Source organism: Pagrus major, chromosome 13, assembly GCF_040436345.1.
Source record: "Pagrus major chromosome 13, Pma_NU_1.0".
Classification (NCBI taxonomy): domain Eukaryota; kingdom Metazoa; phylum Chordata; class Actinopteri; order Spariformes; family Sparidae; genus Pagrus; species Pagrus major.
In genome coordinates this window covers 5,699,331-5,724,983 of record NC_133227.1, presented here as the reverse complement: position 1 = coordinate 5,724,983, position 25,653 = coordinate 5,699,331, and the positions used below count along the sequence as shown (strand labels likewise).

The window sequence follows — 25,653 nt, the reverse complement described above, 5'->3', positions numbered from 1 at the left end:
TCTCTGACAGTCAGCATTTATAGAATATCTGTTATGGTTAATAAACTAGAAGTTAGACTCAGTGCTGGTCTACTTAATATACAGTCTACAGCATACGTCACAGCAGTCCGTCTATGTAATCATAGTTTCACATGTGTTATTTGATTTGTCTTTTGATTACATACACTGTAATTCGATGCGTGTCTGCATCACATGAACGCTACTGCAAAGAAAGCTGAAATACTCCAGCAATGTTGTGCTCATACATTTCCAGGTAATTCATATTTGTCATTAATATTGATCTATTATTCACTCTGCACTTCCTAAAACTGATGAAAGCGTCGAAACTTGAAAGCGTCCCAGACATGTTGGCACGTAGAGAACAGTTACAGCCTCATATGCGTTTTTCTTGGATTCCACATGGTACAGAGTTTAAGTCAGGTATAAAATGTAGGTCAGGAATAAAAGAACGAATGGGTCTTGCGGGGCGAGACATAAGTAAATCACAAAATTATGAAAACCTGCATGCTCATTCCTTTCCTTATCCCTGTGTAACCTGATGTTGAAGACTTTCTATGTAATTATCTCCATGTGTTTGGCTCACAAAATATCCAACGGCCATCTTAATTTTTTTTTTAACCCTCAGCACTTGAAAGCCTGGTGTAAATTGTAGGATAGAGAGAGGAAGAGGAGGTGCAGGGTGCTTTATTTTCCCCCTGGAGACTGTTTTTGTTTATATGTCGGCGCAAGAGTAATGTTTTCAGTAGGTATCAGGGCTGTCCTTTCAAAATAAAAGCGGTTGCATAAAAAACTATCCGTGCCCATGCCTTGGTTGGTCTAAGTTTTTCTTGTCGTTGCTGGCACAGAGACATCCCATCTATCAGCTGCTTGGCCCCCGCTCGGCCTTCTGTGTCTCGTCTCTCTTCTGCATCTCAGCAGCATCTCCACATTATCAGGGCTCCCGACGTCCGGCCTGCTCTGGATTCTCATCTTCTACTGGAATAACAAAAAGCTCAGGGCCTCATATTTCACAGGAAGTGGTCTTATCACATCTAAGTCTGGGCTTGTCTCCCCTAAAATGGGCATCATGAGAAGTGGATACGGCTATTTCAGGATTTCCCATGTGGTTCTGTATTTAGAGTAAAGTGACAGTAGTAGCCCTGTGGTTTGTTTTGGTTTTCCCTTGGCATGGGTCAGAGGTCCATGGGAGCCTGAAAATGAAGTCAAGTCAGTCAAGTACAGTAAGACAGAGCTGGTTCTGCTTTCTCTCTATTTAGGAGGTGAGTTTATTTTAACTTTCAAAGCCTTCGGCTCTTCCCCACACGCTCTCCCTTCTCTCGTGCCAGGCTCTGGAGAAGGCGGTCTGACACGGGGCGACCAAAAACCGGCAGCACTCTGGGTTTTTGCCACAGGTTGGACTGAACTCAGAGGCAACGCTGGGCACGGCTCCCGCGCTCACACCCTCGCAAACACGCGCACGAGGGAGGCTCATGCACATTCACTTGCAGCTTATTAATCGTAAAAGCTTCTTACTATCGGTGAAATGCACGTTTTGTGGCGTGCGTCTGTTTGCAGGCTGATCCTCCTGTCAAGGCCGTGTTTTAATATTTATGGATGCACATTCTGTCACCTCTCCCTTGTCTATTTATGCATGTTGGGAAAATAATACATGGGGTTATTTGTAGTCCGCCGTCCTCATTAACCTTTTACCACTGTTTCTCAAGTGGGAGCTATCACCATGTAGAACTCTGTCACGCGCTATGATAAGTTGCATTAATACGAGCTTGTCATATACTGTATGTATTATCGGATTGGACTCTCGTCTTTTTGGTCGCTTTCAAAAAGAACGAACAAAGATGAAAATAATCCAGCTACACTTCACAGGAGACAAGTGAAACCTTAAAAACTTGGTGCCTCCCTGCCCTAAAATCAGTGTAAAATTCCACTGATGTGATCAATATGTACAAACTCAAAAGGCTTAAATCCAAAGTCACTTCATTCCGTGTTTACATTTGTCAGGTCTGCACCACAACACTCATTCAGAATGAAAATCCGCATAATCTGAGTGGGAGTTTCCCATGAAATCAGACCCCTTCATCTCATCACTTTCAGCACAAACAGCCAGATCTGCCTGTCAGGTCGAAAAAAGCATCACAGTAAATTAAGTCTGGAAAACAAAGCAGCAATTAGGTGTGTTTTGGACCGTCACAAGGGAACAGTGTGTGTATTCGCGTGTGTCTAAGTGTGTTTGGTGCTCAAGAGCAGTGTACTGAACCCAGCTCAAACAAACAGCCTTCTTTGCCATCTTTAACACTCTCCTCCCATTTGCTTAGCGAGGGGGAGAAACGGAGCAGTTATTTAAAGCCGCGCAGAGGAATGCGAGCGCTAGGGACTGCACCCACACCGTGCAGGACCCTGTAGCTGTAGCGATTAGCCAGGGTAAACAGAATAACACGGCCTCTGCCAGTGCTGCCTGCCGCCACGGCCCGGGACTGTGCACTCTTCTACAGACGTTACCTGCCACGCGCTCCAGTGCTGAGTACTGAGTCTCCCACAGGGCAGGTATCTGACATAATCTCAGCAGAGCACTGTCAGCACTCTACCTGCCTGCCCTCTAGCCCCTATAGCCAAGACTTTTAGACACTCATTATATGACATCATCCGAATTTGTGCCAAGATCCTGCCTGAATCTCTGGCTCTCTTTCCACAAACATCTCTGCCAGAGGGGAGTGACAGGCTAACGCTGGACCCTTGCCCACCCAAACGCGCTGGAAACCACACCACATATTTCCATGACATGCGAAAATCACATTGTGCAAGGCTGAGTTTGATTTAGATTTGGATAATTGCAAACCTCCTCGCTCAGATTTGTCTTCATCCTCCTGATGATGGCTCAGCGATCTATGAAACGCTTGAATTTTAATCTTGTGGTTTTTAAGGTTTTAAAAGTGCTTGGATTTTGGATCAAGTGCTTGAAACTGCTTTAAATTGTTACTGCATTACTTGTAATACAATTTTTATATTGGCTCAGCCAGGTTGTCTAGTCTGACGCACCGGATGTAGCCTGCTGGTGTAACTGATCTCGCCATGTTGGTGTTGTCCCTAGAACATCATAATTAATGTCGCTCCAGGACCAGGATACACTGACCAAAAGGCGATGAAGTTCACATCTAGAGAAAGTCGTCGTGGCTGAATGGGTTAAGTGTGGGACTGGGTCACTCAGGTGAATGGGGTTTGTGTCCTGTTTGGGACATGCTGTCACTTACTATTTTCTGTTTCTTTTCATTATTCTGTCACTATTTGGTCAGGTTTTGGCGTCAAACATACTTGGTTAGGTTTAGGAAAATATACTTTGGGTCAATGTACACCAGTTCACAAACTCTGCGAATTGTGAAAAAGTGTGTTTTCCCACTTTGCAAAGCTATAACATTACCAAAACATGATTGGTGAGTTGCAATGATGGTGTTGGAGAAACATTTATCATCATGTTCCTTGGCATTATCAAATTATGCTAAGCCTGCCATTTTCCCCGTCTCAGTGGGATACAACAACAATATTCTCTGAGCTAGCAACCTACACGGTGAAAATTGCAAGTTTCCCTAATGCTAACCTTGTTGCTAACAGTCTGAAACTAAACAAGCTAACAGCAGTTGCTGTTTATTTGCAGGTATTTGCCCATTTTAATGCCAGGGCTTGCTTTTCCACGTGCAAATGTTTTGCAGGGGCACTGTCGCTGGAGCTTTGCACCACCCACAATGATTGTGATTGGTTAAAAAAATACAAACAAGCCATAGAGTTTCTTTCCTCTTATACTAGAATGACAATTGATCCAGTCAGACCCTTCTTCAGCATTGACACAGTGCTGCCTACTATGTCTAAAGGTCATTACATACACATGAAGCTTTTGGGTGTTTTTCTTCAATTTGTCACCCTAATGCTAACCCTAACCCTGTAGAATGCTATTATGAAAAAATGTTGTTTATAGCACAGTAACATCTGATTTTACGTGATGAAGTGAAATTACCACCTTGAAAATGCTTGAAAACTGCCTTGAATTCAAGAGTGGAAAATGTTTAGGAACCCTGGTGGCTGCTTCAGAGTCTGTTCATGGTCATCATCCAGTTTCTGTAAGGTTAACAAACTGTTGTTTTAGGCTGACTGTGAGCGGTAATGAATGCCTTTGGTGACAGCGGTCAACTCTGGCAAAGGGCAGCATTATTGTTTGGATAGCTGAGGCTGAGGCCGGAGCACAGAGATTTCTGCAGGGGGGGAGGAGGGATGCGTACGCAGGTTTGTGTTTTCAAAAGGCAGTGATTATGTCATTTACTCCCAATGTCTGGCCCGGCTGCAGAAGTCTGACCCACTTCATACGTCGCTCTCTCTCACTCCGTGTGGTATGTGGTCTCACAGTGCCAGTTGATGGTAGGCGTATTTGGGGATGCGGTTTCCTGCTTTGGAGCTGATGGTGAATGGGAGCACGTCACATGATCGTTCCCTATTCTCTTTTTAAACAGTGGCTCGAACTGTGTTTACTGTTTTTGGGGCCCTGTGTTGTTTAGTCATGGTACTCCGAGGTCAGGAAAGATGCCGTTGGATAGTAGTACTATGAAATACAGAGGAATACTCATAGAAATACTTTTAAAACACAGATTAAATTAACCTTATGAAGATTACATTCAATCAAATGACTGTGTAATGTGAAAGGGTCGCTTGTAGTGCCGAACCCACTGAGAATGAACTGCCAACACTGCAGCTCTATGCAGCTTTTATAGGGTTATTCTGTTGGCACTGCCGAACCCAACCATTTGATTACCAGTTTAAATCTGCAGAGTTGGGTAAAAGTGTGCCCGACCGCCTCCAAGTGGGTTGCGGTGACGTCAGAATGAGTGCATCTTGGGTGGTGTGAGAGTGGTTGCGTGTTTGATATTGTAAAAACCTGCATCCTCATCCCACGCCTTATCCACGTGGAACCTGAATGTGTTTGTCGGCAGATCAAGACTTATTTGTAATTATCTCCATGTGTTGGGCTGACAAAATATCCAACGGCCATCTTCATTTTTTTGTTTGATCCTCAGCACTTGAAAGACTGGTGTAAATTGTAGGACAGAGAGAAGCAGAGGAGGCGCAGGGTGCAAAAAGGTTGGAAAAAGACTTTTATGTGCTTATGTCTCATTGTTTTGATTTTCCATTCTGAACATCGACGGTACAGTATGATTGAGCCTCACCGCTCTTGTACCTCATATTATCAAGACATAGGTAGCCAATTCCAGCAAACAAGCTCAGAAAAGGTGTCACATGCCCAACAGAAAACGGCAAAGGGCAGAAATCAACAAATGGCTGTTGAAGACACTAGTCAAGTGAAGATGCAGATATTCCCCTCTGGAATTAGTGAGTATTTGACTAACATCCACGGAGGCCAAAAACTGTTCTTCAAACAGACACCCATGTTGCATTGAGTGTGTCGCGCACGTGCAAGAAGACGATCGTTTTGTTATAAGTTTGCAGTATTTTCTTTCTTGCCGAGAGTTAGACTAAAAGACTGATGCCATCCTCATAACTGGAGATGGTTAGCTTAGCATAGCACGAAGACTGGAAGCAGAGGGAAACAGCTGCGTTGGCTCATCCTGAAGTTGTTAAAACACCAGAATCACTTCAGCTCATTAACTAACACGTTATCGTGTTTCTGTATCTGTATGTTTACGCCAGTGAGAAAACAACCTCATGCAGTGACTTCCTGGAATCACTGCTGGCAACTTCACGGTGATGACAGGATGTGCGATACGACGATGATAAGAAATCGTGCGCTTACGGAGCTAATGAAAAGTTTTAAGGGAGAAAGATGTTTGAGTGAATATGTTTGTAAGTTTTATACCAAAGTATTTCTAGAAGAATGAGAATTTCCTCTGTTGAAGCTGTTGTGTGAGTTGCAGTGTGTAGTAGAGTCGAGTGAGTGTTGTAGAAGTCTGCATCCTTTATCATAGTCAGACTGTGAAATAATAAAACTCCACCAGTGGACTCATTGTGGTATGGCCATGTGTATTTCTGAATCAGCTGACGTGACGGTGAAAGTAGTCGCCTGCTGACCAGAAAGTGTTGATGACGGCTGATTCAGACGGACACCGAATCCCGGTGGAAGTGACTCACTGAGTGTCATCGCATCTGGGTTCATTGGTATTTTTAATTCTTACCAGAACGTGACTGTGTTCAAAAGACGGGACAGATCGGGCCATTGTGTCATGTGTATGGTGAGAGATGATGTGAGCAGTAGCTTTCAGTTCAGTGAGCTGAGGAGCTTTTTGAACTGTGGTTTGTAGGGCTGTAATTTGTTGTTTTTGTGTCGGGAGGGTGCGGCTGCGGCTGAAAGGACGCCGTGGAGGGAGGGGGCTGATGGATGCGTCATCTCCAGACAGACAGGAGTGAGTGGGTGGGTGGTCACAGGCCACTCGGAGGGCAATTTTTACTTTCTTTTCTTTCTTTCTTTATTTCTTTCTCTTTCTTTCTTTCTTTCTTTCTTTCTTTCAATGAAAAGCGTGTGTCTCAGTCTGCCTCAGTGTGCTTTCATGGACATGTTTTTTTTTCAAGCTTGGTCCTGTGAGTTACACCAGGCCTGCTTACTTAACACTTGAGGAATGTCCAGTATGTTTTTCCTTACAGTTAAAAAAAAGTGTCTGGGAATCACAATAATCCCACTGAAATCATCACATCATTTTTTTGGCCTCTTTTTGCCTTATTTCCCTTACTTTCACTCGATATATGATAGGCTATTTACAGTATGACAAAGATATTCTCCTCCTACCAGCCCATGCTGCGAGGAGATCTGTCTCCTCTTGGAGTGAATCATGACACTATGAAGAAGGAGATCTCACTCGTATGTCACATGAAACACTCTGACGAGAAGAGCCCGAAGACAAAGACTTTTCCCCCCTTCTTTTGTCTTGGATTGAATGCTGCAAGGGAAAATGATACGCTTCCTGGCTGTCTTGGAAGGTATCTGCAGTTTTCAAAGCCATGACAGTAAAGGATAAAGTCAACACTGAATGTTCTCTTAGCTGACTGAACTATGGTATAAATGAGGCTTTATACAGTGTGTCTTCATTCAAACCCTTAATTACCGTTCCTCCATTTTCTTTGATGAGCACACGTGGAAAATAAAGCTAATGATAACAAAACTTCTTAGTCCCTGGCCTGCTCATGCCTCACATTCATTCAGACCACCAAACAACTCTTAAGTGCGTTTGATTTTTAATAACACACCACCTCTAGTCTCAGGAATGTGTTAGATCCATGAAGACAAAGGCGTGGTTACAAAAAACGAGGGCGTCGGCCTCCGAGACGCTAAGCTAACAGACGAGGGGGAGTCAATGAGCAATTTCGGATCATAAATTCTGTTAATGAACTCCAAGGTGATGATTCAAAGGGAAAGTCCGCCGGGAAGTTAAAATCCTTGTTATGAACTTTTTAAAGCTTTGCGCTCTTTTCCTTATGTAGCGTGGTGCATGTCACCCAACCACAGCGGCTCTCCAGGAGACGGTACACCCTCCACTTAATAGCTCTCTCACACACACACGAGCATACCCATTCACATATAAGATCTGCTGAAAACATTAGCCAGCCTGGCTCGAACTTAAATGAAGCAGGCAGATGTGAAGGAGAAAAGTCACTGTATGTGTTATATAACACATAAAAATGATTCAGTTCTCCTAGAGCTCTGAAGGCAAACAGACAAGAGGCAGCTGATTTAAACAGAATCTAACAATCAGGATAATGAAAGGCAGGAAGTGCAGCTGTAATATCACCTGTTGTTGAGAGCTTTTGTTTGATGCCCTAAATAAGGATGTGTTTCGCTAACACTCCGTTAGGGCTGCAAAGGTATTATTATCAGAAACAATGACCCCTAAAGGAACGAAAACAGAGGCGTTATTGTGATTGAACAAACGCTTTATCATATTTTCACATCACCTTACAGACATGAAACTTGATAGAAACTTGAAATGTAGATTTTTTTAATAACCCACTGTAGAATTCAGTACCCGAGATGAGCAAATTTAGACTATAGCCTATGATAACCGTCAATTTTCACGCCAAGATATTCCATGAAGCCTGTAAACCACTGCATCCCCAATAAAGTTCAGGGAGGTTAGGCACTGTTTTTATTATGCAAGGCAATTTACAACAAGTTTATTAAGTCGGAAAAAAGTGACATTTAGAAAAGAATACCTATAAAGCAAGGAGTGTTTTGTCTCTGTCTGTTTGTGGTGTGCATACCTCGAGAACCGTTCATCTGATCTACTTCACACTTAGCAGGTTTGTTGCTGAGGACCCGGGGAAGTGCACTGTCGAATTTAGGGCAACGTGTTCAATATTAATACATTTTAAACAAACAGCGAACACGGCTCTGTGCAGCAGCAGGGGTTAGGCTTCAGCACTCTGACCTCATGGCTCTGCAAACTGAAGCTGGGCTATCACGTGATCTCATGGGGAAGCAGACATAAACAAACTGGAGATTAGCGTGGTGCAAAAGGTTAAATGAGTCTGGATGAGGAGGCAGACACGGTCAACATAGGTTTTCTATTCCTCAGTGAGAACTGGAGGTGAGATTTTACGTTTCTGTCAACAGTAGTATGCTAGCTAACGTTAGCCTCAAGGGCTAGAATGTCTGCCGTTGCTTGTCAGCTGCCTCGGGATGCCTCTTTAATTGGTTGTTGTGGTCCCACTCGGAAAGTACCGATATAATCATTCAGATTGTAAATCAGCATGTAAACAGACATTTGATATTTGATGATCCAAATCTTTGTTTATAATGAAATTAGAGACTTTATAAAGACAAGTGTATTTCCCAGTCTTTGAGGGGAGGTGATATTGGTCCTGCAGACATCCAGTATTTCACTGTTCTGTCTATCAGTGCAACACAATCAAAGCATTCTTCCAACATCAAACGTCACTTATCTTATATATCAGGGATATATAAAAATGTAATTTATTTATGCAGTGAAGTGCATACTTTTCTGTTTTTCTTTCGTTTTTTCCTTTCTGAGTTGACACAAGAGCTGGATGAAGCAGTGTGTTTCATGAGTCATAGTAAAACTGACCAGTTACATAACAGCAGCCATGAGCCAGCATGTGAGATTGTCATGCACCTAATTGAATGTCATGAGCACTGTACGTACCAGTAAGCTGGAAAGTATAAGGGTGCTCGGAGCTGAGACGAACCTGATTAATTAGACACGTACGGGGTCTGACGTGACAGATCCACATTAAATAAAATTCAGTGTTTCTTTGGCCTCATGTGACCTACATAAAAACAATTTTAATGTCTTCCACATGAGATATAAAGATTTGAAATTTTGGACGAAGACAGTAATTCAAGATTTGGAAAGAGGTGTGCCTGCAGTTGCAGCTGTGTATTTGCACGGTGTGTTTCATGGCATCACACTGGGTTCACTTCACAACTGATCTCATTCTCACGATCTCCACCCAAGAAATCAGAGATCTGGTTCCTCCCCTCTCCTCTGTGTCCATTTGTGTGGCATTGACCCGGCCTGTGCTACATCAGAGAGCCTGTCTCATTCAGACACCTCCCCAGCCAGACGAGGCCTCAGCCCAGACTTTCCCTCCAGTATGTCGTCACTGTGGGTTTAGATTGTGTAATCACATTGGGGAAAGAGGTTCTTTTCCTGACTTTCTGTGTCTGCAATCCTAATTTTCAACCCACGCATCTTTCTTAGTTTCCTCTCATTCTAAATCCAGTACTGAGATGAAATCTGAAGCATGGAAACTGGATCTCTGAGAGAGTTTTCTGTCTTCTACAGTGTGTTCTGCTCTCCTTCTTCTTCCTGCCTGAGCCTTCCAGGTGGAGTCTGCATGTTGCTGCCTGCACTCAGTCCCGGTGCTTAAAGACCAGTGTCACATGGTGTTAGGTAGCTGCTTCTGAAGTATCCACCTTGCTTCAGATTTATATATTTAACCCCACTGGTTGGTGTTTCATGAGGTTCTTGATTTTTTTTCTGCCTGACTTTCACTATGTGAGGATGTCCCTGCTGTGTTTAAAGTGATCTAGTCCCCTAATTACGCTGCAGCCCAGACTCCCTAGAAGTCCACATATAATTACTTCCATGTGTGCACACTTGGCTCAGCAGCAGAAAGAGGCCGCCTTTCCTCTCCTTTCCTCTCCTTTCCTCTCCTTCAGGCTAGATTTTACTTTCAGGATGGGGTCGTTTGGGTCTAGAAAGAGTTCAAGCTCAAATGTCACAGTTTTTGTGACTGGAAAGGGCAACAAGGCCGATCTGTGACGCATTACATTTTAAATTGACAAGTAAATGGAAAACAGAAATACTTTCTCTCCTAAACTCACACTTGTCATGGGAAAGTACTGGTAGTAACTGTTGTTGTAATAGTAGTTGTTATATTTGAAATAGTAGCAGCTGTTGAAGTAGAAGTGGTAGTTCACTGTGTCGAAACCAGCATATAGCATTCAATTAATTGTATATTATGGTAAATGTAACTTTGGTTTAAACCTCAGCACTAAATGAAAATTTTTAAAGGGTAACTCCACCAATTTACACATTAAAGTGTGTTTAAAGGTCTTGGGGAGTGCTACTGCATAAGTGAAGAAAGTTGTATTAAGTCTTTTGTGGCTCCAGAAGAAGCTGCATGTAATCTGATAAATTGCCTCCAGTGATGTCACTCAGTGGCTCAATTGCATTGTGAGTAATGTATGTAATGTAAACCAGGTTTTTAAAAGGAAGAAGAATGTATGAGATAGAAAAGGCCTCATCTCTGCTGCTGCCGTTGCTGTAAAAGAAAACATTACAAGGTTGAGCCTAAAGGGTGAGAAACCATGAGAAACCATGGTGACCGTAGTTAAAGAAGGAATAATATGAAACAAACCGACTGGATAAAGTGCAATTAGGAAAAACGATAGGTCTGAGTGATGAAGTGAATAGTCATTCAACTATTTCAATCTCAAAGAATCATTGAGCTCATGCAGGACTTTGAGTGTCATCCAATCACGAGAACAGGTTAAATAATCATTATGGGACAGGTTTAACAGGGAAGTGATATTATTTTGACTTTATAAATAAATAGAAACCACTGCCTGTCGCATATTACTATGAGAGATGCTCTGCACACCTTTCATACTAGATGCTATGCTGAGTAGAATAACTGTCACCAGTAATGAATCTAACTTAATCTAGGGGTTTAAGAGTGGAGGCAGAGGTGTGTCTATAGACAACATCTCCATAATCCAAGACAGACAAGAAGACGGCCTCAATAATCCACTTCCTACTGAGCGTAGGATAATTATTTATTCCTTATTCTTGCCTCATTTTTGTGTACGTTATTGTAAAGAGTTAGCGCAGGTTGCCTGGCAACTGCTTGATTAACTATCAAAGTTGTTGCCAATTTGATCGACTCGTCATTTAAGCTCTTATCAGACCTTTACTGATGAAATACAATGTTTATTTGTTTTGGATTTAGTTTTTAAGTTCTTCTATGGCTGTTTGGTTTACGAAGGTAATTTAGGTTTACAGCGTTTCAGGAGTTTGGCTGCATTTAGAAAGAAAGAAAAGAAAAAAGGCTTCTGTAGAGAATATGCTCATACAAACCTGAATAAGGTAGCAAAAGATATTTTTGGCAGTGAGCTGAAACTCAAGGATATTGGCGCAGGTGTCCCAAAATGTTGGATGTCACCCAGATGGCTGCCCTGACTGAACTTTCTCGAATACTTCATAACTTGTCATCGTCGTCCTGTCTGGTTTAAGTTTTTGTTTTTATTACTTGCTCGCAGTTTTCTCTCAAAGCCCAGCTCTCTCGCTCTCGGTTTCTTTCCTCTGATTGTTCTACTGTGGGAATTTCAAGAACAACTGGACTTAAAATAAACACAATGGGAGACCCAATAAAACCACACTGAACACCGTATATGCCCTGAACCTTTCTACAGCCAGCAACTTTCCCATAGATTTTTGTGAGCTCTTTGCCATATGTCAGAATGAAGCTGTTAAACAGATCGATGACTTTACCTGCTCTCCTGCTCACACTGCTCCTGACTGGCTGGAAGGACCTGTTAGTCCGTCAGGCTGATACATTTCAAAGTGAATATTTTACGTGGTCCTGCTCATGCCACAGACTTATCTGTCTGTCTGCTGTATTTATGTGATATAACACTAAATCATCAGGCTTTTCACATGATCATTATAAACCTCAGTCTGTCTCGAAAGGTAAGTGGATTCAAAATGAGTAAATCCAGACTATGAGTAAACGTCTTGGGGGTGATTCCCTGAGCCACTCTCACTTTTTTTTGTGTTGCTCATGTGTCTGCTGTGATTCATAGCTGTGAACTTTTGACCGATGGGAGTCTCTGGCCTCCTCAGTATGACAACTCTCCCACCTGCCTGTCTCTCTCTCTGCAGTTGTGTGTCCCCTGACGTGTATGAATGGAGGAGTATGCAGCTCGAGGAAACACTGCCTGTGCCCGCCTGGCTTCACCGGGCGGCTCTGCCAGTTTCCACTCCAGCAGACGCAGCAAGCTCAGGCAGCGCGAGGCAACAAGCAGCCTGTCTACCCCATATCTTTGAAGCCAGACGGCCTCAAACTGGGGGAGCAATCAGCCATAGGGCGTACCCAGTTGACGCAAACACACTCAATTTTCACCCTACCCTTGACACAAGTAGGGCACCACTCCTCTGAAGGTATCTGTCATTTAATGCTTAAACATTTGCAACTCTCGGCTGGTTTGTGTGGCGGGGAAAATATATTTTAATGTCTTCCTTTTCTCTGTTTTCAGTGCAGATAAATTTACGTGTTCACCACACGCCAGACACCCATGTAGTCATTCAACCCCTCGACCCATCAGATATCAAGCCTCCTCACAAGATGGGGCCACGCCCGATCCCCACGAGGCACAAACCAAAGGGGCGCTGCTTCCAGGAGACCACACCCAAACAAGCTGTGAGTACAGACGCACGCTAAAGTGATGGACAGTCCCGAAGTGTTTGTGTTGTCATTTCCTACTGATAATGTTTCTCTGTCTTGTCTCGCTTTAGTGCAACAGCACCCCGCTTCCTGTTCTGACCAATCAGGAGGATTGCTGTGGCACTGTGGGGAATTCATGGGGACAAAACAAGTGTTATCAGTGCCCCAAACTACCAAGTGAGTAACATTTGCATCAGGAAATCTCTGCTGCTTTAATTTTTCGAGTTTCGCAGATGCCATCCACATTTGTTTACAGTTTTCTAGGGATTTTAATTCAGATGTGACAATGCAACGACTTCACACACACACTGTTAACCTCTCCTGGGACTGTACGATACACTCCACACTTATTCTAGCCCTGGGTTACAAGTTGGAACACACAACTAATGTTTACATTCTTGAATGACGCTTGACTTCTCTCAACATCCACTGTTTACTTTAACTTTTTTTTTTACACTGGCACCTTTTAGCCCCATGTTTAGTCGATTTTTAGAGGATAATCCCACAAACTCGAGACTTGGGCCAGCAAGCTCCACCTAACGGCAGGGTTAGCCCACTTTGTATTGTGACAATATGGACGCTTGTATACCCTGGGGCTAAGACAGTCGTAAGAATGCTTTTAACCCTGTGCTAAGTGCAGTGTGAAAACCCCTTAATTGTTTTCTTAAAAAAGTCCTTGTTCGATTTCTATCAGATCTACATCTTGTGTGTTCTTGGAGAATAAATTATTGTTTATCGAGCCAAAAATGTCAAGCTTTCCCAACAATTCATACCTTCCACCTTATGAAATTATGGCCCTGGATTAAAACAATCACGTTGTACCTCTATAAAAATGTGTACATGAAAGTTAGTGGTAAGGTAGGGAGTGTGTGAACAGTTGGGAAGGAGAAAACGGAAGAAATTACGGGAATTACACACAGAGACAGTGAGGCAGAGAGAGAGAATGTGGAAAATAACCCTCTACTTAAGCATGTTCCTATGGGCCTGCCCAGTGCAGGACTGTCATCACATAGCTGAAGATTGAGTTTCAAGAAAATCTTGGCTACTCACGTTTTTCCACTCTGCTATTATTCCGTCTCTCAGCTCTGACTCAGACAATGCAGCCTTTGACAAACCTGATACTGTACGTCTGGTTGGTCTTTAGATAACTGGATTCCTGCCCAGACTTCTGTCTCTTCTGTTACATTCATATCCATGTATAAGCAACACTTTTTAAAATGAAAATGGCTAAGTAAGCTGTGATCTCGCCCCTCTTTTTATTGTGTTTGTGTGAGTGCAGCCTTCCGACAGCTCTCTAATAAAACTGCCTTACATGTTTTTACTCCCTCATAGAAAGTAGAACATTCTTTTGTGTTGGAGGTTCAAGGCTCATTTAAAGTAAGAATAAGTACAAGGAAAATACACTGTTAGACTATGAGTTCAAACCTCATGAAACACTTTATCAATCTGTTCTATAACAAGCTACACTTCATCAAAGGCCTCGTAAAGAAACTGTCATTAAAAGGAAAAGAAAAACAAAGAAAGTAGAAAAGAAAGTCTTGGTCCAAAAGAAGTAGTTTGACACTTTGGAAGTATGTTTATTCATCTTGCGGCAGAGCGCTAGGTAAGAATATCAACATCACTCTGATGTCTGTACGGAAAATACGGACATTTTAAAAAAATGTTTACTTGCTTTCTTGCTGGAAAACAAAACTTTTGTACATTTGTACTTTTTCTTTTGTGTACAGATTGCACCAATCAGATACATCATTATTAAGTCAGTTTTAGAAGCACCAGTCGGTGTGTTTTTTAATTTCATACAGTCAGCCATGCCCCTGTTTCTAATCTTTATGCTAATCTAGGATAATTGCCTCCTGGCTTCAGATCCATATTTGCAGTAGTGCGGAGACATGAGGATGGCTGCTGTGTTTCTCAAAAAGTCAGACTTTTGATTGTCAAAGTTGGCTGCTGTAGCCACAAGCGAGCCTACTACACAGTTACATTGTCAAAAATGCAGTGCTGCCTCTATAATAGCTCTATAAATCTTAGTATGTTGTTCTTCTGTGGTTTTAGACAAAGAATTAATGCGCGTATTAAAGGAATAGTTTAATAAAAGAAATATTTTAACTTTTCATTTTTATACTTTCTTTTTTGTACAGATTGAACAAAGCAGTGACAGAGTCAGAGTTGTTTTTGAGCTGACCAATCAGAGGGGACTCTGGGAGGTGGGCCTTAAATTGACAGGAGTTAAAACAGAGCATTTCAGACAGAGGGGGAACACAGTGGTGCAGCACTGAACAGTATGAAAAAAACTATGTGTTTTCTGAGCATTAAAGCATGTAAACTGCACAAGTGAGGATTCTCACAAACATTTACACATTCAGAAAATCTTTCCTTGAAGGCGTTCATGGTGTTTGAAAAGTGACAGAAGTAGAGCTTAAGAGAGAAGTTCAAAGCTTTCTCCTTGTTGCACCTCTGCACACCTGGCCAGTGGCTGTGTAAGTTGGTGTTGAATTAGTTGGTGGTTGCGTCTCCAGTGCAGTGGCAACAGGAAAACATCTTGTGTGTGCTTAGAGATAATGGCTAAGCATCCCGTAATGTTTAAATTTCCAGGTGTTGTTAAAGTTGGTGCTGGTGTAAATACCTACAGGAGCTGAAATTCTATTGTTATATTAAGCGTTCAAACTGCTGGTACAACTGTTATCATTGTTGGGAAGGGCTTGTGCAGCTTTATTTTGGTTTGTATCATCCACCCGCGGCCTCTCTCATCCCTGAAACACTATTTCAGCTATATTTCTCCTCCCTCAGATGCATCAGTCAAGCAGACCATTGTGGAGGACTACGACTCTACCTGTCCACAAGGCTATAAAAGATTCAACAGCACACACTGTCAAGGTAACACAGGCAGGATGTAGCGCGTAACAATGACAAATCAGAGCTAAGAGCTCGGTTTGGGAGTTGTCTCTGTCATTTCCAGTTTAAAACTACACTTGTCCCATGTGAAAAAGCTCTGGTATCTCTTGCTTTTTGAATAGATTTCATCCTTAAAAGTACATCAAAATGATAATAATTCTTTTTTTACACGCCACCTCCCGACCTTGAAGATATCAACGAGTGCTCCATGCAGGGTGTCTGTCAGAACGGAGACTGTCTGAACACACTGGGGAGCTTCAAATGTTCCTGCAAGGCCGGTTTGGTGTTAGAAAGGAACCGATGTGTGATTGGTGAGAAACAGAACTACCTGTCTTTTTTGTTATCTCTGCTTTCTCTGATTATCCACTTGAATGATATGTCATTTTCATTTCAAAATGTGATTCTCATTCCCAAATGAAACCTCTCCTCTGTCAGAGACAGAGTCTCCAAATGACCTGGCTCAGTGCTTCCTGTTAGCGTCTGAGTCCAGGGGCTGCGAGCATCCTCTGCCCACCCCCCTCACCCAGGAGGTGTGCTGCTGCACTGTGGGCAAAGCCTGGGGACGCAACTGTGAAAGATGTCCTCAGGTGGGCACAGGTGAGTGGACGGAGACGAAGAGGAGCAGTTACAGGCTGAAAAAATGGACATTTTGTTGTCATAATGACATCTGTCTGTCTGCATGTAAACACATTAAGAACTTTAACAAGCATAGCTTCACCACGGGTATGTCAATTCTTCACTGCATAAATGTATGTGTAAAGGTAGATTTTCTATTCTTGCTGCTTTAAAATGTTTAAAAGTTCATATTAATCTCATGCATGTGTGGCTTCATCTCATTTTACATTTTTTTTTGCCAGAACACTCATTAAGGTTGATACATTGTAATGATTAATCCAAGTCATCATTACGCTGCTCAAGTGCATGTTAATGTATCTCACTCCTCTTGACTGATCACACTCTGTTAAATCTGGAAACTGGAGATGTAAAGATGCAGCACTGCTGAATATTAGATCCGTCTCTCGCTAGACGTTTTATATCGACCCAGATGTTACCCTGAGCCATCTCACTAACGTCCTCCACCACTTTTCTTTAAAATGTTCTCTATGTGTCACATAAAAGTATCGGGGAGAGTGCCTTTTTTTTTATTTATTTTTTTTTTTATGTATTTAGTTTTTGTGAGCTAAGCTTTGGAAGTCATTGCCACTGGATATAAGAATGGGGAGCTCTGTCAATATTCTTGAAAGGAAATTGAAGACATATTCGTTTAATCTGGCTTTTAATTTGGAGTATTGTAATAGCTTTAGTTTTTACGTTTTTTTTATTTATTTTTTATTGACTTTTATATTTTATTTATTGATTTTTAACCTTTTATTGTTTTATTTGTTGTCATTTTTAGTCCTGCATAGTGTTGTTCACTGTTGTTTATCTTGGTCTGTGTTGTTTCAACTATGTGAAGCACTTTTGGCAGCATGTTTGTATAAAAGGTGCTATATAAATAAAGTTGAGTTGAGTTGAATTGAGTTGGGTTGAGTTGGAGATTTAAGATTTGACAGAACTGACCTGCTACTCATTATGTGTAATTTTTTTTTTTTCCGTTTTCTGTATTGGATAAAAGGAAAGGTTCACCCAAAAGTTAAAATTCAGTTATTATCTACTCACCATCATGCCGATGGAAAGGCAGGTGAAGGTTCTTAGTCTACAAAACATTTCTGGAGCTTCACAACAAAACAGTGCTGAAAACTGACAACTGAAGAAGATGGGAATGTAAAAAAAAACAACAACCTTAAAAAAACGGTATGGACTCCAAACAGCTTGTCCAGCATAATCCAAATCTCCGGAGGCCCAGAAATCACAAATTTATTATGGAAAAGAATTTATTTACACCTTCGATGGGCGGTCGAGGTTGTGCTCCAACTTCAAACAGGGTGCGTGCTAACGCTTTTAGCTTAGCAGCTACAGTGAAGATTTCAGCCTAAAAAAAGGGTGTAAATAACATCTTTTCATATCCATTTGGTATCTTCGGGCTATCAGAGAGTTGGATTGCACTGGATGGAAACATTTTATGTTTTACTGTCAGTTGTTTTTTTAAAGTTTTAAAACAAGCCCCTATCTACTTCAGTTGTTTACGAGAACGCTACAACGCTGTTTTGCCGTGAAGCTTTGGAAATGTTTTGTGTACTACAAAACTTCATCCAACTTTCCATTGGCGTGGGGGTGAGAAGATAGTGAATGAATTTTTATTTTTGGGTGAACTTAGCCTTTAATAGTAAATATGCACTGGGAGCGATAAATCAGGCTCCAGCACTCTCTATTCTTAATACATGTGTTTGTAAACACTGTCTACTGTCTTAAATTTTACTAACGTATTGGAAGTGGTTGGATTTCTTTTCAAAGCAAACTTTCACTCTAACTCATCACTTTTTTTTAGGTTTTTTTTAATGCATTTTTAACCCCGATTATGTCGTGTTAGATTCCAGCAAGTGATCTCTGCTGCTTGCACGTATCAAAAGAGTGATTCAGCAAAGAGCTGGAGGTCCTTTAGTGGCTGGAAAAATGTTAGATTCCAAAAAAGGGAAGTAATGTAACAGTAAAATCCTCTCCTCTCTCTCTGTGTGGTGCTCAGTGGCCTTCAGTCAGATCTGCCCTGCTGGGAAAGGCTACGTCCTCCAAAATATAAGAGAGACCATCATCTTCCCTCGCAAGCCAGATAAGGAGGGTGAGTCCTCAAGTACTGTTCATGAAACGCTTCTAACATTTCTACTAGAGATTTCTCTTGTGAATTCTCAGTTTTAACACACCTCTATCTCTTTTCCTTGCAGAACCAAAGCGGCCGGTAAGAAAATATTTCAGTTTTTAATACAGCAACTACAACTGATTTTCGCAGTTGTGAAACACGATTATCTCTTTCAATCAGGAGAGGCCTCCAGAGACGACGACTGCTGCCCAGCAGGCTCCCACCACCACCAGCGGTCCTCGTGTGCCTGGTAAACTCACCTCTACCTCACCAGTCACATTCATCCTCCATAACTCCGGTGATGGGTGGTAGAGCATGCTGAAACACCTTATGATACTGGGTCCTACTGTAGTAGAGAAAATCTGCCCATGTGTGGTGAAGACAAAAGTATCTAAAGTTCACCATGTCACATTTCCTCCTGAAGTCTGTCTATTTCATGTCTCCTCTGTTGGATCCACAGTTGTTAAACCCACCCCGCCAACGATCATCAGGTTGACCCCAGGCAATGTCCCCTTCGAAACACAGACCAAAGTCTTGCGTGAGTTACCTGCGAACCTCAAACTCACTCGCATCTATTTTGCGTTAAGCTCATAGAGAGTTACTTCTGTGAAGGCTGGTTCATGTTACATGTGCTTCAAAACTGATGACACACAATGCCCAGTCACAAATGATATGTTGACTCTCTCCACGTGATAGACATCGTTTATGACGGCATGCAAAAGAGACACTGTGGATAGACAAGCCCAGTTTAAAAGTTCAATCTGATCAGATGCATGCTTCTTAACCGACACTTTACATGTTGTGTGTTTTCACCCATGAAGCATGAACCAGCCCTGAGCCTATGTTCACACTATGAGTTTTGTTGAAGCAAGTGTTTCCATAACTACAGTTTGTGCTATTTTTTAAAGCAGGTTATGTAATACACACTTCCACAACCATGTCCATAAAAAGCAAAAACGCTCAGCCAAAGATATCAATGATAAACACTGGCCCGATAACACGACAGGGTTTATTTAGAAGAGCTGGAAACTAATACTTCCATCTTTTCTGCTTCTCAGCTCTCTTACTCTGTCTAACCTGCCTTGTGTGTTCACTTGTGATTGTTTGAAAGCATCTTTCTGTCTCTCTGAGCGACACCTAAAAAGTCCAAGGCATTTTATAAGACTTGAATTGTGTGAACTTGGCCAAAGATTTAGGATTTTAGGTTCAGCATGCGTGTTCTCAGCTTTATATATATTAAAGGGACATTTCACCCCAGAGTCAAAAACATATTTTTTTCCTCTTACCTGCTATCTATCTAGATTTTTGGCGTGAGTTGCTGAGTTCTGGAGATATCAGCTGTAGACATGTCTGCCTTCTCTTGAATACAACAGAACCAGATGGCACTTGGCTTGTGGGGCTCAAAGCACACATTTAAATAATAATAATAATAGAGTTGGGTCATGATTTTTGAATATTTGAATAGTCGTTAAATCAATTAAAAATTAGTAGTTGTTTAAATCTTTTTTTTTGCACTTTGAGCACCACCAGTAAAAAATATAGATTTTTCATTCTGAGGTGAACTGTCCCTTTAAGTGATAACATCTACTGTATGTTTCTATATATATGCATGTTTATATATATGATGCTGGTCTTCTCTTGTAGCAGAGACAGATGAATGCAAGCTAAGGAACATTTGTGGTCACGGAGAGTGTGAGAACAGCCTCAACGGCCACATCTGTCACTGTCACCCAGGCTACCATCTCAACCCGCAGAGGAACATCTGTGAGGGTAAGAGGAGGTGGTTAGAGGAGGTGTAGGGTTGAACCACAAGAAGCCACAAGAAATGTTCTCTTGAAGTTTCTTATGTGTGAGTGTCCCCTGGCAAACACAAGTCAAGCTGGTTCCAGGAAGTCTTCGTGTTAAAAAATAGCAACTGCAGCTCTTGGATCTAATCACTCTCAGTGTTTGTGCTGTTTTTCCAGATCAAAAATAGATAAATGACGAGTGATAAATAAAAAGATTGACGCATTTCTCTGATCTAAGCCTCAGGAAATATCTGGCTGTTTCTATTCTTATCCGACCCTGACCTGATCCTTGTCGCGCCTTTTGTGTGTTGACTGCTAAAACAGATTCACCTCTGACATTATAATTATATAATATAAAAATAGTAATTATATTATAAATTTCAGCTATTATTGGTCCACAATTACCAATAATAATTGGTCCATTAAAACAAATTTGATTGTGTATGATATTTTAAACTAGCTTCTTAATCAAGTGTTTCCCATTCAACTGTATTAATGACTAGCTTTTCTAAAGGAGCACTAAACTGATTTTACACACATGGGTCAGTTCACTCATCATAAGCAGTACAACTTATGTATTACAGTATAATGTATTTTATATGTTTCTAATGAAAGGTCGTATTCATCATGCATCATGGGAAATGTAGGATCTAGCACCGGATCTAGTTTCCAGTAAAAAGATGTTCGGACTTGATCAGTTGTCAGTCATATTATAATGAATTAGGCACTTATTATATGTCCTTAGCTGAGCTTCACCATATTAGTCTAATATTACATTAACTCATAATTATATTAACAAATAGGAATGCTGGTTAGATGGTTAGATGAATAGTTTTTGGATATATATTTTAAGGCTTGAACGCAAACATTGTGTTTCCTTAGATTTAAATAAATGGATTTGTTAAGTTATCTGTATATTTTTTGGCATGTATGTGAATAGAACTGGTAGTAAATAAAATGGTTGCTTCCTGGAATCAGAGTGTTGTGTCCTCTGACCTTCATGATTCTCTGTTATCTGTTTCTAACATTCAGCACTGTTTTCATGCTGTACAGTCAGTGTATTCTCACTCTTCTCTCCTGTTGTCCAGATAATAATGAGTGTGAGTCAGACCCGTGCGGCCATGGCAGAGGCCTCTGCGTCAACATAGAGGGAAGTTACAAGTGCCTCTGTCGTCAGGGGTATAAACACATGGTGCAGCACGGGAGACTGAAATGCATAGGTGAGTTAGATTGAGTGATTTCCATCTTTAAATGTTTCTTCTATAAGTTATCAGATCCTTCATTGGCTCTATCCTTTCTGTTGTGCAGATGTGAATGAGTGCTCAAAGCAGGACATCTGTGGTGTCGGAGGCCAGTGTGTGAACCTGCCCGGTTCTTATAAATGTGAATGTCACAGCGGGTTTCGGAGCAAGTCACACCGTCATCCAGTCTGTGAAGGTACAAAGACACTGATTATTATGCCATTATGGAGTTTAGTGCACAGCCTTTCCACTGACACAGCGCTCATTATGTCTGTCTCTATAATATGCTTGTTTGTCCGTGAAGACTTGTGGCCAATCTAAACAACAGTATGTGAAACTTGTTCTCACTAATTCCAGACATAAATGAGTGTCTGAACCCTGACACTTGTCCCAGTGAGCAGTGTGAGAACACACCAGGCTCCTATGAGTGCGTCCCGTGCTTGCCTGGTCATGAGGCCCGATCTGGCATCTGCTATGGTGAGTACAACCCTGCTGTACACCAAAATTAATCACTTATTAACTTTTTAAAAATATTTCTATGTGAATTTTAATTGATCAACCTGCTATAGAAGGAAACAAAAGCAGAAGATGTTAAAAAAATGTTCTTTCAAGATACATATTACACATGATTACACACATCTGAATAATTTGCCATCCATGTCTTCACTGGTTATAGACACTTTGGAATAAATATTGTCATTTTGAGATTAACAGGGTTCATAAAACCATAAAGCTTGAATTCTAAGTTGCTTGAAACTGTAACTGCATTACTTTCACATTACATTGTTTCATATTGGCTCAGCCAGGTTACATAGGAAGCCAAGTCCCTTTGATTTCTCACCCTTCTGTACCCTGCTATCACGGAACATAATCTTTTGTTGTTTGTTTATAGCACAATAACATCAGATTTAAAGTGAAATAATAATTTTGAGTTTATGTATGGAGAAAATATGGAATTTGCCTTAAATGTCATTTGTGAGAAAGCTTGAAAATGCAACTTGAAAATACTTGAAAAGTGCTTGAATTTTAATGGGAAAAGGGTGTAGGAACCCTCAATAAATCAGTTATTAAAGCAGTTTTATCTGCACCACTCATCACAGCTATATTACCATGATAAATAGACCTCGCTTGTGAAAATATGACATACCATAGAAGTGCTGTTATAATGTAAAATATTAGTATCGGTACCCATAGAAAATACCATTGAAATTATGGAATATTTATGAATCTGTACTTAGATAACACAAAATGTCATTGTATTGTCAAAACCAGCTGTGCTAAAGTCAATAATGTGCAGTTGAACTAACTGCAAGAGTTCAAACAAAAACATCTATCTGTTGCTGCAAACATGTCACTGCATCACTGCAATGCAGCTTTGTTTAATCTCTCCTGCATGTTTCTCCAGACAATAACGAGTGTCAGAAGCCCGGCATCTGTCCTAATGGCCGCTGTGAAAACCTCCCTGGTACTTACCGCTGCCTCTGCAACGAGGGCTTCCTCCCATCTTCAGACAGCAAAGGCTGCAGTGGTAAGTCACGCTAACCTTTCCTTAACGTGACATTACATCGACTAATTTGCTTATAGTGCCGTTGAGTGATTTGATGGCTGTTTCATGGTGGAGAGGTAATGAAGAATTACACAGATTGCATGTTTTTCCTTTTCCCAAACAGACATTGATGAGTGTGAGGACGTCAGACTGTGTGCTTACGGCCGCTGCATCAATACAGAAGGCTCCTTCCAGTGCCAGTGCTACCCGGGATACCAGCGCACACAGGAGGGCAGCCACTGTGAAGGCATGAATGACCAATATGCAATTATTTATCACCTTGAAACTCAATAGATAAAATTGGACAGTAAAATTCAGGAGTAACTGGGTTCAGTCTGGCTTTTACCAGTTCATTAATACAATTCCAGACTGCTCAAAGCATGCTTCACACTCCAACACTGTTTTTTTTCCTTCCCTTCAGATATCAACGAGTGTGAGAGGCCGTCAAACTGTCAGAGAGGCCGCTGTATCAACAGCATGGGCTCGTACCACTGTGAGTGCCAGAAGGGCTACACGCTGGTCGGAGGCAGGAGATGCCAAGGTCAGTCTCTTTATACCATTAAAACTATAACATTATTAGAAAACAGGATGCTGTCGAACATCTTTCTAGTAACGAGTAACTTACTCATGTACAGAGTCTTTAAGCTTCTATCATCCTTAACTTTTACCTCTTTTAAGAGATGGTGTTATTATTAAAGACAGAGAAAATAGGGCATACATTGGCTTTTGACTTTTATAAAACTTGTGGTATAAATGTAATAAAATCAGGGCTCAAAGTGTTTAAAGTCTCATTTACTCATTCACTATTTCCTACATGATGGAAACTCAATCATCAACCCAAAAGTGAACAGTAAACTGTGATTTTTGACACTTATGACTCATTATTTATGCATCATCACTGGCAGGTGTCTCTCAAAGACATTGCATTGTGGGATTTTGAGTAAAAATTGAATGCTACTGACCCCAAATTTGCAGATATTCTAAATGTCTGAACAAATGTAATAATATGTAATTATAAAGCACTTTTCTTAGCAATGTTACAAAGTGAGGACATGAGAGTGGAGGAAGTAAAGAAAATAATGAGTAAGATAAAATAAACAGGAATAAAAAACAGAATTAATAAAAAATAGATCAAACCGTTTCAAAAGTTTTCACAAAGCCAAAAGTTTTATGAAGAGAATTAAGCTAGAAGCTATAATACAGCTAAATATATCAAAAGACTACATTCTGAAGCTCTTTAAAAAAAAGAACAAAATCTTTGTGTTTGTGTCTCAGATGGTGTTTGGATTGAAACAAATACTTGTGTGTGAGCAGCATGTGTGATTTCCCTTTCAGACATAGATGAATGTGCCGCAGACAGAAGCCTCTGCCAGCCCTACGGCTCTTGTGAGAACAGACCCGGCTCGTATTTGTGTGTCTGCAATCACGGCTATGTCCTCTCAGAGGACAAGCACAGCTGTGAGGGTAAGCCTGCTCTGATTCCCTCTGCTTTACTGTAGACCCACATTTATCCCGCAGCTTTAACCAGGCCTGAACATTTGATCCCTGCCTGTCCCAAACCCAAAACATGTCAGTTCAGACTCAAACCAACCATAATTGTTTGGCCTGCAAATCCTCAAAGCCAAACAATTATAATCATCGGTCATGAATGACCAAATCCTGTATTCTATATGAACTGAATTACAGGCTTCAAAGCATTAAAATCAAAAGGAAAAAAAAAAACATTTGAGGTCCAATCCAGTCACTGGATTTCCTAACACGCACCGTATTTACTCCTGCAGCAGTTCGAGTGCTGATGGACGAGAAGAAGGAGTGTTACCTGAACCTCGATGACACTGTGTTCTGCGACAGCGTCCTGGCCACCAACGTCACCAAGCAGGAGTGCTGCTGCTCTATTGGAGTGGGCTGGGGAGATCACTGTGAGATCTACCCCTGTCCTGTCTCCAAGTCAGGTACATTTACCAGAGAATAATGCAAGTAAACATGCACTCAACAAAGTCATACAGTACTGCAGGCTACGCGTGCAACGATTATTGGTGGGTCTTTAAGTCAATGTATTGGATATGTTTCCCACAAGGGTTTGGACAAGTACATGCATTGAGAATTGAACTAAATGTTGAACATTATGTAATATTCTGTATCTACTGTATATCGTATGGACTGTTTATTCAACTCTGCCTGGTCTTCTCCACCCAGATGAGTTCCACTCCCTGTGTCCAAACGGGCAAGGCCTCTACCTCGATGAAGGACTGCTGTACAGCCTGCCTGCCTACCATGGTAGATATTATACATATATATATAACTATATTCACACCAGGTGTGACAGTGATAAGACATGAATGCTTCTGCACAGAGGTTCTGTTTTAATATAAAAAAATGATTACAGTAACACTAGTAAAATACCCTTATACATATCCTTGTCTCGATTAGTTGTTAGTTCCTGATGTTTATAGTTGTAGTAACCACTGCTGGGAGTAGTGAACTACATGTAATTAAACATCA

General features: G+C 41.3%; 1 protein-coding gene across 3 annotated transcripts in view; it reads left to right on the top strand.

Moving 5' to 3' along the window:
• Nucleotides 1–25,653, top strand: part of ltbp3 (latent transforming growth factor beta binding protein 3) — a 40,813-nt gene that overhangs the window by 5,753 nt on the left and 9,407 nt on the right. For all 3 annotated transcript variants that reach the window (XM_073479248.1, XM_073479247.1, XM_073479246.1), the window contains exons 2-21: nucleotides 12,390–12,668; nucleotides 12,764–12,927; nucleotides 13,023–13,128; nucleotides 15,739–15,825; nucleotides 16,035–16,154; nucleotides 16,279–16,440; nucleotides 18,467–18,559; nucleotides 18,663–18,676; nucleotides 18,758–18,827; nucleotides 19,038–19,115; nucleotides 20,222–20,347; nucleotides 21,453–21,584; nucleotides 21,673–21,801; nucleotides 21,963–22,082; nucleotides 23,011–23,133; nucleotides 23,276–23,398; nucleotides 23,573–23,692; nucleotides 24,487–24,615; nucleotides 24,933–25,103; nucleotides 25,348–25,428. In XM_073479248.1, the coding sequence (XP_073335349.1) occupies nucleotides 12,390–12,668; nucleotides 12,764–12,927; nucleotides 13,023–13,128; nucleotides 15,739–15,825; nucleotides 16,035–16,154; nucleotides 16,279–16,440; nucleotides 18,467–18,559; nucleotides 18,663–18,676; nucleotides 18,758–18,827; nucleotides 19,038–19,115; nucleotides 20,222–20,347; nucleotides 21,453–21,584; nucleotides 21,673–21,801; nucleotides 21,963–22,082; nucleotides 23,011–23,133; nucleotides 23,276–23,398; nucleotides 23,573–23,692; nucleotides 24,487–24,615; nucleotides 24,933–25,103; nucleotides 25,348–25,428 (2,427 nt within the window). The remainder of the gene's footprint in view (nucleotides 1–12,389; nucleotides 12,669–12,763; nucleotides 12,928–13,022; nucleotides 13,129–15,738; nucleotides 15,826–16,034; nucleotides 16,155–16,278; nucleotides 16,441–18,466; nucleotides 18,560–18,662; nucleotides 18,677–18,757; nucleotides 18,828–19,037; nucleotides 19,116–20,221; nucleotides 20,348–21,452; nucleotides 21,585–21,672; nucleotides 21,802–21,962; nucleotides 22,083–23,010; nucleotides 23,134–23,275; nucleotides 23,399–23,572; nucleotides 23,693–24,486; nucleotides 24,616–24,932; nucleotides 25,104–25,347; nucleotides 25,429–25,653) is intronic.